Source organism: Palaemon carinicauda, chromosome 7, assembly GCF_036898095.1.
Source record: "Palaemon carinicauda isolate YSFRI2023 chromosome 7, ASM3689809v2, whole genome shotgun sequence".
Classification (NCBI taxonomy): domain Eukaryota; kingdom Metazoa; phylum Arthropoda; class Malacostraca; order Decapoda; family Palaemonidae; genus Palaemon; species Palaemon carinicauda.
This window is the reverse complement of record NC_090731.1, coordinates 143,871,386-143,888,885: the sequence shown is the minus strand read 5'-3', so window position 1 is coordinate 143,888,885 and position 17,500 is coordinate 143,871,386. Positions and strand designations below refer to the sequence as shown.

Below are 17,500 nucleotides of genomic sequence, written 5' to 3'. Positions count from 1 at the left end.
GTTGCTTGCCTCTTCCATTCACGATATGCCTATAAACTTTTAAAAGGCAAAATCTAATATAAAATTAGTAATGGAATACACACAAGTGCGGTAAAAACAAACTTTCTTCTATTTAGATTCAACTAGAATTATAAACTTGGACTGTTACACCCATCACAGGGTCCTATCCTAGGAGGCCTTTCCATTTAATCATGTAGTTCCACAATAGTAAACTCTTTAAGTTCTCGGCAAGTCTTAGAAGATAAGGCCGATGGCACAATGACCTAGATAAGGACTTTATCTTCCGCTGGCAACCATACATAGCTTGATGACATGTCAGGGAATGTGTGAATCACGGATATTGCTATCATCAGCTCGATAGACTACCATTGAGTATATTATAGTCAATAGAATCGAAGCTCTCTCAGTTCTCAATGAAGATAGTACTTGAAATCCATCAGTCATAATTTTTTTCTCTCCTATTTTATGACTAGTGTATGCGACCCGTTAAAAATAACTACTAAATATTTTGATAGCAATGCACACACACACAAACAACACAGATTCAAACCTTACCACTCCATCTTATTTCCTAACTAAAACACGACAATTTAAGCAATTTGTGGGAGATTATGGTTGAAGAGGATACCTCTCGTGGAGCCCCCCTCTCAGCAGGGTATGACTACTTCGTCGTGAGTGTGTTAATGCCGCTCAGTCAGACAAGATATATATATATATATATATATATATATATATATATATATATATATATATATATAGAGAGAGAGAGAGAGAGAGAGAGAGAGAGAGAGAGAGAGAGAGAGAGAGAGAGAGAGACTTGTTCTTTATTATGTAGGGGAGATAGAGATAAATACATTGATAGGACCTCCAAAACTACCCTAGAGTTTCGGTCCTATACTAAGCTGTTAATATAGGAGTCCCAGAAGAGGGGAAAAAATATCGTTATGGCTTGGTATGTTGCTGATCGAGAAGAGAAAGTCTTCCTGCCATCAATACCAAGAAATGAAAGAGGAGTTTTATTATAATGTTAAATTCTCATGATCGTGAAATAAAGTTACTGAAACTTACAATAATACCATTTCTGATAAGAACGTTACTAGGTAACAATGGTGGTTAGACACTAGGCTATTATAAGTGTACAGGCTATTATAAGTGTACAGGCTATTATAAGTGTAAAGGCTATTATAAGTGTACAGGCTATTATAAGTGTACAGGCTATTATAAGTGTACAGGCTATTATAAGTGTACAGGCTATTATAAGTGTACAGGCTATCATATTAAAAGTGTATTAGTGTGGCTTTAAAGTACACTTAGAGAGTTAAAAGGGGAACCACAGCAATAGGGATACTGATAATAATTATGTACATATAAAATATTCGAATGCAAAATCATTAAAAGACTTATTAAACCTAAAGTACACAGAAATCGAGAACTTTCAACTTATTACCAGCTATCATTTCTATTTTTTTTGTGTGCAGATTTATTAACCTAAAATAATTGTGATAAATATACGTAAAAAATATCTATGAATCTTAATTTTTTTTATTTTTACCAATATCTGCATTCTTCCCATTCAAACGCATAACTACCTTTTGCCAATTTCTTACAAGTCAACAAAGATATATAATTCTCTTTGTAATCCTCTGTAAGGAATTCTACTCAAGATCCATTCTTCCTCCACTGGCCGTCACCGATTGAACAATCATTTGCATCATACTAAAGTAAAATCTACAACTAATTTATTGGCTATGTCAAAAATATCATCGGTTCAGTTTACCACTACATTTGTTAATTTTACTATTACAGATACTCTTCTACTCAGAGTCCCTTTTAAATCATTAAATGAACAAACAATAGCATTTTGAAATAGGACGTCAACAAGTGAGGACAAATATCTACGGGAGTATTCTTACACATTTCACTATGGCCACGTGCGCGATAAGGCTTCATAAACATTTTGTTTATGATGCATAAAATTTAGGGTATATGGTTTAGCGTTAGAGCCGGGAAGGCCATTCACACCGAAGAGAACTCCTCGGCAGCGCTATGAAATAAGTTAAAAGTATAACTTCAAGATGTTAGAATGGCTTTGGGAACATCGGTAAATTGGAACTTTGTAAGGAAATATATCTGGAGATGCCCTGACCCAGATTAAGAGAAGCGAAAAGAACACTGTCAAAATGACAGTTCTCTTGGAATAAGCAAGGGCGTTACAAGGACATATTTGTATTTCTTACAGTTGACAGAGGTGAGCAGCGTGAGGTGTGCTAATGTTTCTAACCACCTGTGCATACTAAATCCCCCAAATTCTATTAAAATTCTACTACTCCGATAAAGTGTTACGATTATTATTTTTAATAGCATTAATATTCAGGCTACAACCCGAGTTGGAAAGGTAACATGCTACAATCCAAACGGCTTTAACAAGGAAAGCAGCTCATTCCGAAAAGGAAATAAAGAATGAATACGCTATCAGTAAAAAAGTTAAAGTAGACCAGTCATATCAACAATGAAACGAGACTTACGTCAACCTGTCCAACTGAAGAACATTCGCAAGAAGTTTGAACATGAGCTCCATCGATTAAACAGCCAGATTAGGGAGATCATTCCAGTATCTGGTCACATCTGGAATAAAACTTCCAGACTATTGTCTAGTATTCGACCTTACGAGGGAGACAGTAAGACTGCTAGAATTAACTGCATGCCTGGCACTAAGTACAGGATGGTACGGTCTGGAAATATCTGAATGCAAAGGAAGTTCAGAATATGAACAATCATAAAATGTGCACAAAGAATTAACTGAGCGACGGTGCCGGAGATTAGTATAAGGGTTAGGAATACAGACTTTAATAAAAGGTATATGTTTGTCCAACAAATTAAGATGAGAGTCATCAGCTGAAGACAAAGCGAGAGAAAAATACTAAAAACAGGGTAGAATGAAAGAATCCCTATTTCCCATGGATAGTTTGGTCAAAGAAAATCTTAAAACTATCTCAAGTCGACAGATTTTTTGGGCTACTGAAGAAGAAACAGAACGTCTGTGTTTCTCAAAAGTAAATTTGTAATAAAAAAATCACGCATAGAATTATGAATGAGCAGTACAGTTAGAGGGACTTTGATAATGCAAAGATCTAGATGTTGAGTAACCACTGCCCTTGACATACATATTAAATACGAGTCTAGTTAGGGTTAATCTTCATCCTCCATAATTTGCATCGTGTAAATATTTTAGTTAAGTCTCTATTAAGGGATTCAGAAACCACAGATCTATACTCAAAGAGATGGAATTGCTGCAGAACAGTAGCATAATCTTCATGTGCAACATGCTTACTTGCTTTCTGGGCGGTAATGGGCAGTGAACACTACTCCGAGGAACATCAGATATTACATTCCTATACTCACGATGGTGCCTATCTGTAACTACTCATTGTAATTTATGACTTTAAAATTCAAGAATAATGCGAAGTAAAAGCTGAACCAACTCCATCTGTTAAAGTTAATAAAAAAAAAAAGGTCATTGTGATTAGCACGGTCAAAGACATCACTAAAATCAAGGCCAATCATACCAACTTCCTAATCACAATCGAGGGATTTCCGTACAACCCTGAATATCATAACAAGGGCATCAAATGCTCCAAGGCCCCTACGAAAACATAACTGCAAATTAGGGAAAAGATTATTACCTTCAGTGTATTTATTATGAAGTGTAACCAAAAGACGTTTAAAACTTTAAGTATGGGAGTTCTGGATATTGGGTGGTAATCAGGAGGGCTAGATGGAGCAACACTACCAATTATCCAGCAAGTGCAAAAGAACCTTCTGTAAAAGCGAGAATTGAATAAAAGTTACTCTTACTAACGTTTAAGATACAGGACCAAAATGAACCAAAATATCTAAAAGAATGCCTGAATAAACTAGAACTAGAAACAAATGTTAACACAAGACACATGAGTGACAAACATAGGCTATCTAAACCAAGAACAAATAGTAAATTTGGTGAAAGGGCTTTTAGCTACTGTGCGCCTAGACATTATAATAAACTGCCAACTGAAATGAAGGACCTAAAGGGAGCAATTGAATTTAAGAAGAAACTAAAGACATTACTTTTCACAAGATCATATGATTTGGAAGATGCTACAATCAAAGAATTGTATAAGTTATAATGAAAATGCTTTGCTAGATGATTAATATGGACCAGCCCGAGAAGTAGTTCACTCGACTTCAGTGGAGGGTTGGATTTAAACCCAAAACAAGTAAGTAAACTAGTAAGTAATTTGCGAAAATACCAGACAACTTGGGAGTAAAATAAGCTCTTTCTAATACATATATGTAGAAAAATTGGGTTTACAATTCCATAAGCACAAAGGTCCAGAAAAAAAAAATTGTTTTTCAAATCATGGAACCGGAAAACTAAACTAGATAACTTCAGGAAAACAGGAATTCGAGGGATCAAGTTTCTCATTACTCTGCTTACTGTCAAGCAGGCTCATACGTACTTGAAAAACTACATACAGTCAAATCTTAAAAGACGAATAATTGTTAAAATCATATATCTGACTACCCTTCCATAGAATGATTACCTTAACAACTAAAGTGTAGATACAAAATATGAATATATAAATGAGCATTCACATTTCATGCGTCGTCTACATATACACACGAATATACCGAAGTATTTTTAAATTTACCCATAACAATCAAGAATAGGTTTGTTAGTAGAACTCGTAACATTCTAAACGTCACTTGGTTGTGCGAAGCCAGATAGATGACAGGACCAACCAGCCAATGCAACACTTCCCAATAGTTTGGGGGAATAAATATTTGCAATATTTATCTTTAATAAAATATTAAAAATTGTTCCCAAATTAGTTGATTATTGTCTCCCATCGTTTTTGAAACTATTGTTAACAATCATTATTAATACTTCATGGAAAAACTTGTCATTGCAAGAAATTTTCAAAAAATACTAAAATTACTGTTCACGGTGTTTAAAAGCTTCGCCAATAAACAAACAATTACAAATGTTTCTTCTTAATATAAACAATGCTTATTGTTAGGTCAGTTATAATCTACATTTCAACGATTTTCCCAAAAAGATTTTTATAAGCATATCTAAAGAAATCATTACTAGTACATTCGTTTAAACCCACAACCTATAATTTGAAATTTCGGAGAAAAATTTAAACTAAAATACATCACGGCCCTAACACCTTCTGCCACTTCAAAAAAACAAAAGAAAAAAAAATTAAAGAATGAAAACAGAATAGTGACTTACCCATAATCCCACCATCAGGACGAAGCAGAAGTAGACGACGATGACGAGGACGTCAGGCCACGCGAGCCTAACTTCCCTTTCGCCGCTGCCCATCGTCGTTACGGAGGCTTTGACGATGTCTGTCATCGCAGCGTGTTCGTCCATATTTAATTTCCTTTTTAAGATGGCGCTTGTTATTATCACAATTCCCTTCTTGTCTTCTTCGGCTCTTTCTCTCTCCCCGAATGATCGAAGTGATTGTTTAACCGTTATGCAAACGTGACCAAGTCATTGTTACAGAATTACAACAAGGTTTTTACCGACTAAACGTGTCAGTTTGTTAACTCCAATGTTTACCTAAACGTAATGCAGTTTTATTGTCTATCATCTTATTTTCATGATTTCAAGTTGTTTCTCTCTGGAATGAAAACTCAGCAAGTTATTTCGGAGTTCCCTTCACCGGCACAGCCTTGCGTCGGTACAATCACCGACTCTTGTGTGATGCACAGCGGTTATAAGAGAACGGGTGTACTCGCTTCGAGAAGACGACACCGAAGATGTCGAGTTGCCAGTTTTTTTATTGTAAGAGTGAAATTATTTAATTTTGCTGTAAAATGAAAACACACACAAACAGTTTACATTCATAATCAATATACACTTCAATGTAACTTTATATTACATTTAGTCATTCCATTATTGCTAATAAAATATTTCAATAACAGTCATGCGAAAACGATATCTGGCAACTCAACTTGAGAAATCGCATGCTTCCCACCAGCGCAACTTACGAAACTTTTCCCTACATTGAATGATTTGTTATAAAACTTTACACTGCCATCTGTAACAGAAATACACTACAGTACTACCATAGATTTTACAGAATATAGGTAATCAATATGAGCACATTCCATGCAAAAAGCATATCTTTAGGCCACTTAATATTCCAGCGTTAACCGAGTTATATAAATTCCAAGAATTCGCGTGCTTTGGGAGAAGACTGCTTGCGGTCCAATATTTTAGCATTTTAGTATATTTTGCAGGGAGTACGGATTGTTGCCATGGAGAGACAAAGTGAGTCTCATTGCCCAATACAGTTAACCATGTTTTATATCTTGTCAATAATTTAATGTTTTGCCTCTAATTTATTATTATTATTATTATTATTATTATTATTATTACTTGCTAAGCTACAACCCTATTAAGAAAACCAGGATGCTATGAGCCCAGGGGCTCCAACAGAGAATATAGCCCAGTGAGGAAAGGAGACGAGGAAAAATGAAATATCTTCAGAACAGTAACATTAGAATAAATATTTCCTACATAAACTGAAAACTTTAATAAAACAGAAGAAGGGAAATAAGATAGAATAGTGTGCCCGAATGTGGCCTCAAGCAAGAGAACTCTAACCCAAGACAGATGAAGACCATAGTACAGAGGCTATGGCACTATCCAAGACTAGAGAACAATGGCTTAATTTTGGAGTGTCCTCTTTGAAGAGCTGCTAACCATAGCTGAAGTATCTTCTACCCTTACCATGAAGAAAGTAGCCACTGAACTATTGCAGTGCAGTAGTTAACCCTTAGCGCGAAGAAGAATTGTTTGGTAATCTCAGTGTTGTCAGGTGTATGAGGACAGAGGAGAATATGTAAAGAATAGGCCAGACTATTCGGTGTATGCGTAGGCAATGGGAAAATGAGCCGTAACCAGAGAAAATCATCCAATGTAGTACTGTCTGGCCAGTCAAAGGACCCCATAACTCTCTAGCGGTAGTATCTCAACGGGTGGCTGGTGCCCTGGCCATCCTACTACCTCATCTATGTCAACTTGGTTAGATGTCAGGATGCCAGAAAACTTCATTAATTCAACTTGGTTAATTTCTACTAGCTCATTTGCTCTCACACTTGGGGACCTAGACAGAATTTACAGAATTTAGAATTCAAATGGGGTTGTTCAATCCAGTACACATCTACAGACACATCTGTTAAAATAATGTACAAAGTACAGAGCTTACCAAACTCCTCCCCAACAGCAGCCGCTAGACACGTTACATGGTTTTTTTTTTCTCTATTGCTTATTTAGATTTTAACATTGATGTTTAGTCCTTTATATTCACCTTTTTAAACATTACATACTCCCCCTCCTTCAGACTCAATATCCACAGTAACTTCCATGGGTTATAATTGGTTCAAAATGGCACTCTTGCATTCTCAACTTTGCTTCCACAATTCCCTCGTATAAATCTTGGGAGGCTGTCTTAACTACCTTAATCTATTTTTGGAAAGTGCCACCTTTCTTGGCATCATTAATTGTAAATACTCAATTATTCCATAAGCTGTAAAAACTGTCATCTATATTTTCTGGTTTAAAAAAATGCAGTTCCCATATTCTTGCTTACATCCATCCTCAAACTAACTAACTTTATTTTTAGCTCATCTTTATAAACTTTTAACCATACTCGTTTATCTTCTGAGTCTGCCACTACATCAGACATTCTCCACTCTTAACTCTCTAAGTGTATTAGACACGTCCACAACAAACATATCCTTAATTTATAACTCGATGTACTAGTAATTCGAACTTCAAATTACATCCCCAGTAACACTCCCCTTCCTATAATTTACAAGTAACTTCTAGTATTCTCACTCGGCCTCACTTCATTAATTTCTTTCAAGCCCCTTTGGTATGAACACTTGACTTACGAACTTTCAATAGATAAGAAACTGTATGGAATATATAGCCTTTAAACTTAGTTACCGTGCTAGGCGGTATATCTTAGCAATCCTTATTTGTCAACGGTTATATAATGGAAGAGCAACTTGGTGGAGTCACTGTCAGCCGGGTGACGGATTGGGTTTAAGGCGATAGTCAAGAGGTCTTTTCGGCTTTTACTCCTGATGCCTGCCCGATGATCTTACTGGAATTTGTAAGGACAATCCGGGGTCACTTGCCTTCGTTAGACAGGCAATGCGCACCACAAGGAACTGGCTATCATATGATGAATTTAGCCAACGAATCCTCTATGGATAAAGACAGACTATGGAAATTTTCCGAGGCCCTTTGCGTCAATAGGCCATGGAGATGATGATGATGATGATGATGATTATAAAAATATATAAAACTTAATATCACCCACCCGCTCGCTCATAGAGTCCTCTGAAAACCCTGAAAACGTGACATATACCACAAAGTTAGTTTCTGCATCTAGTACGCCCCCCCCCAAAAAAAAAGAAATCAATGAAAAAAACGTAGTACACGGAAGTCTCCGTATTTACTTAACTGCGTAACCCATTCCCAGTTACCCTTTTTACCACCTAAATAATGAATAAAAAAGATAGAATAAAATTAAGTTTACACAAATGAAAGATCCAGCGTCCACGGACTCCAAGCCACAGGCAAAACCCTAGACCGTGCCCTTATGTAAGGATTTAGTTTAGGGCATTTTTTATGATATTGCCTAGATCCATTTTTAGTATTGTACTGCATATGAATAGTCCCTATTTTATTCTTTATTTTAATTTCTAAACTTAGATCAAACGATAATATAGAAAATACACACAAATTATATATATATATATATATATATATATATATATATATATATATATATATATATATATATATATATATATATATATATATATATATATATATAGACAGTATATGCGTATGCATCCTTCGACATACTTTACATAAATTATATACGTGTATGTGCATATGGGAAGAAAGACAGCCTACTAATCCTTGGTATCGTAGTGAGGTAATGGTACAATATATAAATAAAGAATCCACAATATTACAAAGCTGAAACGCAATGTCAGTAGGTCATGAAAAGATCATTCATATTCTGACTCACATTTATATATATATATATATATATATATATATATATATATATATATATATATATATATATATATATATATATATATAAGGAGAAACACAATGTCAGTAGGCCATAAAAAGATCATTCATATTCTGACTCATATTTAAATATATATATATATATATATATATATATATATATATATATATATATATATATATATATATATATATATATATATATATATATATATATATATATATATATGGTCATTATCCTATGACTTTCATCTGGGCTACAATTGTTGAACAATAGAATTACACTTCAAAACAAATCTAAGCTATTACGATGAACATTCCAAGATCCAAATATATAGGGATAGAGAAATTATTTAAAAATTTGAGCTAAATCTTTTAAATTACTATTAAAATATGAGGATAGTCTTCATAAAGCATTACAGGATCACAAGGCTGGCGCAAGAGCTTGTGTCTGGCGTAAGGTAAGGCAATCTAAAACGAACTAACGAACGAAATGGTCCCGCTTGCTGCAAGAGAAGACCTCTCTAAAAGGGTCGTCACTTCAAAATTTATTGGTTAATTTCAATGTTTTGTGATTTTATACTATAATTTCAGTGGTAGCCTCCATGTTGAAATAATGTAATTTCATTGTTTATGCCTTACTGTAAGGCATAAACTAATGGTGTGTATGGATCTTGCATGACATATCGCCCACATAATTTGCCAATTGCATGAGACAAAGATCATGTCCCCAAAATGTATACACATACATTGAAATATATATATATATATATATATATATATATATATATATATATATATATATATATATATATATATATATATATATATATATATATATATATATATGTTCAATGAAAATGCACAGATAAGAGTTACGGGGTAACCTTTAGAGAATGTTAATGAATATACATACTTGCGGTAGACAGTAATGGTTTCGCCAGGACATGGGACCGAAATTAAAAGAAGGATAAACATGGGATGGAGAGCTTCTGTTGCAGAGAGAGAGAGAGAGAGAGAGAGAGAGAGAGAGAGAGAGAGAGAGAGAGAGAGAGAGAGAGAGAGAGAGGTGGCCATTTCTGAAAAAAAAAATTATGTAGGCCACCGTACATTTAAATCAGAGGAAAATTCTGAACGGGTTAAATTTTTACACCTTCTTGATATGAATACGAATAACGTACTATGGTATATTGGAAATTTACAATTGCTGAAATATTTTTATCAACACTTATTGTTAGTTACAAGGACTTTTATCCGAGCTCCAACAACACCTATACTCCATTTCCATTCTTTGAATTTTTGTCTCCACATGATTATTTCCTAACGTATTCCTCTTCATCTGTTGCTCCCTCCTTACTTATGGTTGCTACAGTATAAAATGTACAATGAATTGTTAAAGTACATAATAAGTTACTAATTTTCTTTCTTTTTTATGGAAATGTCAATGAAGCTATCCGGCTAGACCTAGCCCGTCGGGAAATCATTTACCTATTTCGATTTGAAGTGTGGTAGTTGAATCTTCACTTGCCCCTCCCCCATTCCCAATACATATAAAAACACAGCTCTTGATAATAAGGTAAATTTGCCGACATAGTTATATAAATTAGTAACGCCAGTATATACCTTCACCGTAAGAAATATGGCAAAAATGTAAGAGAAAAAAAGAGCAATGCGATCGCGCCTCGAAGTCCCTCTCCATATATACCAGGTGAAACCAGAACATTCCAGTTTCCAACGTTTTCCTCTCCCCCCGTAGGCCAAGCTCTCCCACCCCCACTTATGACTCGCTGTAGAACTGTAGATGCACTTCCAAGTTCTCTCTCCTTCTCTCTACCTCTATGTACGCACAAAGCGACCCCAAATGATTACTCCATCATTACAAAATGGCTAATACATTTAAAAATGCCTCACGTATTATTCTAATTTAATGTTGATAACATACAAACCCGGCGACAATTACATTCATAGGTCTCCATATTCCCACTACGATTATTGATTATCTCACTTGTCTATTATCTCTCTTTTACCTGACTAATAGATACGGGATAGGAAAAGTGACATGTTCATTGATAAGGCGATGTAGATAAGATGTTAATTCTATAAAGCTCTTCATTTGCTTGTTTGTGACTTGTAGCACATAAGATTGAAACTTACTAGGGTGTATAAAACGTGTCGTCTTTTCAATTCAAATTCTGCACTAAAACACACAACATCCACAAGATGCAATGTATTGAAACGAACAAATTTTCCATTATTAATAAAATAAACTGCAAAGATTCAGATGTTACATAAGAACTAGAGCCAAGTGTAATGAAAAACGAATCTCCCAAGATGATGCAACAACTGACGTAAGTTTATTCTTTTTTATCTTTCACATAATATACGCTCTCTTCAAAACTGTAGAATGATCTCGAAAACATGACACAATATCACTACTCCATATTTAAGCACTTGTATTCTACAATCGTATGAATGCATTCACTAATCCCGGCGTCCCAATTGCACTTTACCATTTAATCATGAGAGTGATAGGGAGCGAGACAGGCAGGCAAAACAAACGTTCGGCGGACCAGCGGGGAACACCACTCTTGGCCGTTTGTGGCACCAGAGACGCCGGGTGTGGTACGTAACAGCTGAGTGATGACGTCATTCTGGTGCCACTATAGCCCGTCTACGAGAAGGGAGATTGATCCTCCAGTAAACGTACACTGACGTTATCCACAACGTTCAGTAGCCAAGAATAACCATGACAATGAGGTGTTTTACTGGGATATAATCCACTACAAAAGCTACGAACTGGAAGAGAGGTAATTTATCGAATGCGAACCCGTGCAAACATCAAACTGAACCCTTTAAAAACGGGCCGTCAGCGTCCCACAATGCCTCAGCTGCTCAGCATCTTTGGCTTACGTATGCATTTCCGCACAAGTTATCGTACTAATGGTTATCTAATAATATAAACCATTTTCTAAATTGCCTCAAGGTTTGCATGATGTAAATAATTGCAGAATGTACTACAGGGAGTGTTCTTCTAATAGAAAGAAACTGTCATTGTCAATACAAATATCAGAGATGAAATGTCATTCAAGTGAATAAATGTAGGTCAAACCAGAACTGGTCGGTTATGCTATTGTAAATGTTATATATAATAGAGATTCCTGTGATCGTTATATAGTAATAGAAAGTGTGCATTTCAAATTGATCATGTCCAGGAAATGTGAATTCGTCACGACTGGTGATATTCATTACTGGTTATGCAAAGGCTAGAGTTTGCAGTTCTGTTACGAGTCTTTATTAACATTCCGATACCCTGGTTGCTATTAACCTATTAACCATGCTTCCTAAATTAAATGAATACGTTCCCATCACAAAAATTTATTTACTTGACAAGAAATTAAGACCCTACCATTTACTAATCTACAAAAGTTTTGTTAAGTGAGGACAATTATTCTACATCTGGCAAACTACAAACCAGCACGATACGTTGGTGATCGACCGGGGGAATGGTCTGTTTGGTGGGACTAGCTGTCTAGGGGGAAAGGGGCGGGATTTTGAGCCACCAAGGCTCCCACTTCTGGGGATGTTGTCCCTAGATTGGGAATTTTGGTCTGGAAACAAATCTAAAGCAGTGACAGTGTTTACTTTCTGATGATATTACTGTGGGAAATCTAACAAGCTAAATTATTCAATGTGATTTTCTCCCATTTTTATTTTACAAAAGGTCCAAAAACAAGGGATTTTAAGTCCAATCTAGGGATATTTACGAGATGGTTTAGGGATTTTCTGGTTTTAACTGGTGGGGGAAGCCCGACCCCTGCCTGACGTAAGCTTTGAGTAAGATGTCTTACTGGCAACACGTGACTACGAGTCGACAAGATACGTTGTGTTCTGCTACTGCTAGCACAGCAAAAAATCAATTTTCACAAAAGCTGAGCACTTTTTCTCGTTCTTTTTTTCTACTGGACAGCTAACTCGGCGGAGCATGAAAAATAAGTGATTATTATGCTATATTTACTAATATTGATTTACTTTCAGAAGTTCCAAGAATAGGTTAACCTTTCAAACGAACAAACGCGCATTCAAATACAAAAGCGTAATAAGCGTATCTGAGATGATGGAAAACTTCATCGGGTTAGAAATAATTATCTTCCCATTACTTTCAATAAAGTTTATCAAAAACAGCAAGTTACTGACAAACATAAATAATATTTTTGCAGTCAATAAAGTAAGCTTAGAAGCTATTTTTATCATTTGAAAAGTCTCGGTTAGAAAATGGCATAACTATGGCAACCTTAAAATATCGCATCTCGGCTCATTGTTGGTTACGGGCTACCAACGCAAGAGCCCGTGTTTAACATAAGGTTTAGCAATCTAACAAGCAAGCAAGCAAGCATCATTGTTGGTAGAGGAGACAGAGTGGGAACGTTTTATTGGACTAGACTAGAAAAAAGTTCTCGTGCCAAGTATTCGTCACTTCATTTCGCGCCCATTTTCTCTTCATTCATTTTACGCATTATGTCCTTCGTTCAGTTATTTTATTGTTTCCATTCATCGTGATCATTTTAGATAGAGGAATGGGAAACATTTTAAAGGAAAGATGGTCATTTGCTTTAGGCCTTAGTAAATTGATGTCACAGTTATTTATATCTTTTCTCTTGGTATGTAGGTCAGAGTAGTTCAAGCAGCGAAGGAATCTGTCTTTCTCTTCCCCCATACAAGAAATGTTAACTTTTAATCAATTTAAAATTCTTCTAGGGTCGTTTTATTCCCATATCTCTTACCGTAATACCCACATACCCTTTCCTTTCTTATTCTTTTCTTCTTTCTTCCTACATTTCTATTCCAACACCGCTTTCCTCTCGTTTCACCAAGTCCATATTTAATCTGCCTGGAATCCACCGAGTCCAGGAATGTCATATCCCTTGACCTCAATGGAGACGACTTTTTCAAAACTTGGATCCTTTGAATGTCTAGCGTTTCGAAGTATTTAATTTTCATGCGATAAACTTAAGGATGTTTGCTATACATTATTTGTCTTTTTACCTAACTATACATGCACATATTGACATCCACATATACACGTGTGTATGTGTTTTAATGTATTTATGTATGTATGTGTGTGTATATATATGTGTATATATATATATATATATATATATATATATATATATATATATATATATATATATATATATATATATACAGTATATATATATATAAACACACACACACACACATATATATATATATATATATATATATATATATATATATATATATATATATATATATATATATACTTCATCTCTAGCACTCGTAATTTTCCTTTTTATAAAAAAAACCCATAAACATCTTAATTTGCTTTGCTATAGGAGCACATACCATGAGTGAATTCTGTATTAAAGGGTATATGTTGCTTAGTCTAAACACACTTATGTATGTGTGTGTATATATATATACATATATATATATATATATATATATATATATATATATATATATATATATATATATATATAACCGTTGGAATACTACCGCTATAAAGTTATTGGATCTTTTGAATGGCCAGACAGTAATAAATTGTATCCCTCTCTCTCGTTACGGCTCATTTATTCTTTGCCTACACATATACCGAATAGTCTGACCTATTCTTTACACATTCTCGTCTTTCCTAATACACCTGACAACACTGAGATTACCAAACATTTCCTCTTTGCTCAAGGGGTTAATTACTGGACTGTATTTGTTCAGTGGCTACTTTCCTCTTGGTTAGGGTAAGAGAGACTTTTAGCTATGGTAAGCAGCTTTTCTAGGACACTCCAAAATCAAAATATTGTTCTCTAGTCTTTGGTAGTGACAGATTCTGTACCATGGTCTTCCACTGTCTTTACGGTTAGAGTTCTCTTGTTTGAGGGTACACTCTGGTACACTATTCTATCTTATTTTTTTCCCTTCTTGGTTTTTTCATTGTTTTTTCATTGTTTTTTTTTTTTTTTTTTTTTTTTTTTTTTTTTTTTTTTTTTTTTTTTTTTTTTTTTTGAAATGGTGTGTGGGACAGGATTTATAGAAGGGCCATGGATACCTGGTGGTTTATCAAGAGGTTGTCTTTCCCTTATATGTTTCTTTTTTGTTCCTTTAAAGTTAAACCATCCTTATTCTCCTCCCTTCAGTTTAAGTGGCTAGCCTGGAGGGTATTTAGCCCTGCATTGGTGTCTTGGTTCCTCCATGTTGACCAGTTTCTCCGACTTTTCTTTAGCCTATCGGTTTGATCGATCACTTTATCTATATCTCTGTACATATTGATTTTGTTATCATTCTTGTTAATTTAGCTTTTAAGTATGAACTTTCTTTTTTTATAACCATTAATTCTCATGCTGTCTGGAGACATTGAGTGAAATCCAGGACCAGTACGTCCTAGATTTCGTCAATGTCGCTTATACCTGCAAATTTTCTTAATTAGTCAAACCATCGTCTTCTATTCCTTTCCCTGTTTCTTTTACAATCTCTAAGGACACATTATTATTATTATTATTATTATTATTATTATTATTAAGTTGGAAAAGCAGGATGTTATAAGCCCAGGGGCCCCAACAGGGAAAATAGCCCAGTGAAGAAAGAAAAAAAGGAAAAATAAAATAATTTAAGAACAATAATAATATTAGAATAAATATTTCCTATATAAACTATGAAAAAAATTTAACAAAACAAGAAGAGAAATTAGATAGAATAGTGTGCCTGAGTGTACCCTCAAGCAAAAGAACTCTAACCCACGACAGTGGAAGACCATGGTACAGAAGCTATGGCACTACCCAAGACTAGAGAACAATGGTATGATTTTGGAATGTCCCTCTCCTAGAAGAGCTGCTTACCATAGCTAAAGAGTCTCTTCTATCCTTACCAAGAGTTAAGTAGCCACTGAACAATTACAGTGCAGTAGTTAACCCCTTGGGTGAAGAAGAATTGTTTGGTAATCTCAGTGTTGTCAAGTAGGAGAATCTGTAAAGAATAGGCCAGACTATTCGGTGTGTGTGTAGGCAAAGGGAAAGAACCGTAACCAGAGAAAAAGATCCACTGAGGTACTGTCTGACTAGTCAAAGGACCCAATAATTCTCTAGCAGTAGTATCTCAACGGACGGCAGGTGCCCTGGCTCTTTTTCTATCTATCAGTGTTATTCTCATCATTATTCTTTCCATAGCTCTTTCAGTTGTAATTAGCTTATGTTCTAAGGCTTTAGTAATGCTCCAAGTTTCTGATTTACAGGTTAATACTGGTAGGACCATCTGACCAAATACTTTTCGTTTTAGAGAAAGTGGCATTTCATTTCTCATCATCTCATTTTGTTACCAAAAGCTCTCCATCCCATATATATATATATATATATATATATATATATATATATATATATATATATATATGTATATATATATGTATGTATGTATGTATGTATATATATATATATATATATATATATATATATATATATATATATATATATATATGTGTGTGTGCATACGTGTGATTTATGATATCTAAGCAGCGGAAAAGCAATACTCAATGCCCTGTAACTAGAGACATTTCTCTCTACTGTTGAGTACTTAATTAGAGTACAGTAATTGTATATACACTTGTCTTCGTTATTCCGGTTTAGGTCGAATAACCTTCCCCAGCTTACACATTTCTTTCTATGGGTAGTATATTCACTATACTTCTTATCGCTTCTTAGAATACATTCTATAATGCAAGTAGAGTTAAATTTAGTAGGTAATAGGTTGGTAGGGCACCAACCACCTATTGAGATACTACCGCTAGAGAGTTATTGGCTCCTCTGACTGGCCAGACAGTACTAAATTATATTGGACCCATATCTCTGGTGACAGCTCCATTTTCTTTGCCTACACATAGACCGAATAGTCTGGCCTATTCTTTCTACGTTCTCCTCTGTCCTCATACACCTGACAACACTAAGATTACCATCAATTCTTCCTCACTCTAGAGGTTAGGTACTGCACTATTATTGCTCAGTGGCCACTTTACTTTTTGTAAAGGTAGAAGAGACTCTTTAGATATGGTAAGCAGCTCTTCTAAGAGAAGGACACTACAGAATGAAACTAATGTTCTCTAGTCCAGGATAGTGCCATAGCCTCTGAGCCATTGTCTTCCGCTGTCTTGGGTTAGAGTTCTCTTACTTGAGGGTACAATCGGGAACACTGTTCTATCTTAATTCTCTTCCTCTTGCTTCTTTTAAGTTTTTATAGTCTATATATGAAAGATCTGTTGTAACGTTATTACCATTCTTGAAATATTTTATATTATTCATTACTTCTCCTGTAGTTTATTTACTTATTTCCTTTCCCCACTAAGCTAATATCCCTGGTGGAGCCCTT

The 17,500-nt window shown here is 34.9% G+C and overlaps 1 protein-coding gene across 5 annotated transcripts in view; it reads right to left on the bottom strand.

The window, feature by feature from the left end:
- Window positions 1-17,500, bottom strand: part of LOC137644052 (sodium/mannose cotransporter SLC5A10-like) — a 105,741-nt gene that overhangs the window by 52,948 nt on the left and 35,293 nt on the right. The window contains exons 1-2 of one of the 5 annotated variants that reach the window (XM_068376956.1): window positions 11,913-11,957; window positions 5,276-5,672 (exon numbers count right to left, since the gene is read on the bottom strand). The exons of 1 other annotated variant lie outside the window; for it this stretch is intronic. In XM_068376956.1, the coding sequence (XP_068233057.1) occupies window positions 5,276-5,419 (144 nt within the window). In that variant the 5' untranslated portion in view covers window positions 5,420-5,672; window positions 11,913-11,957. 3 more of the 5 variants (XM_068376958.1, XM_068376957.1, XM_068376955.1) reach the window with 3 other exon arrangements.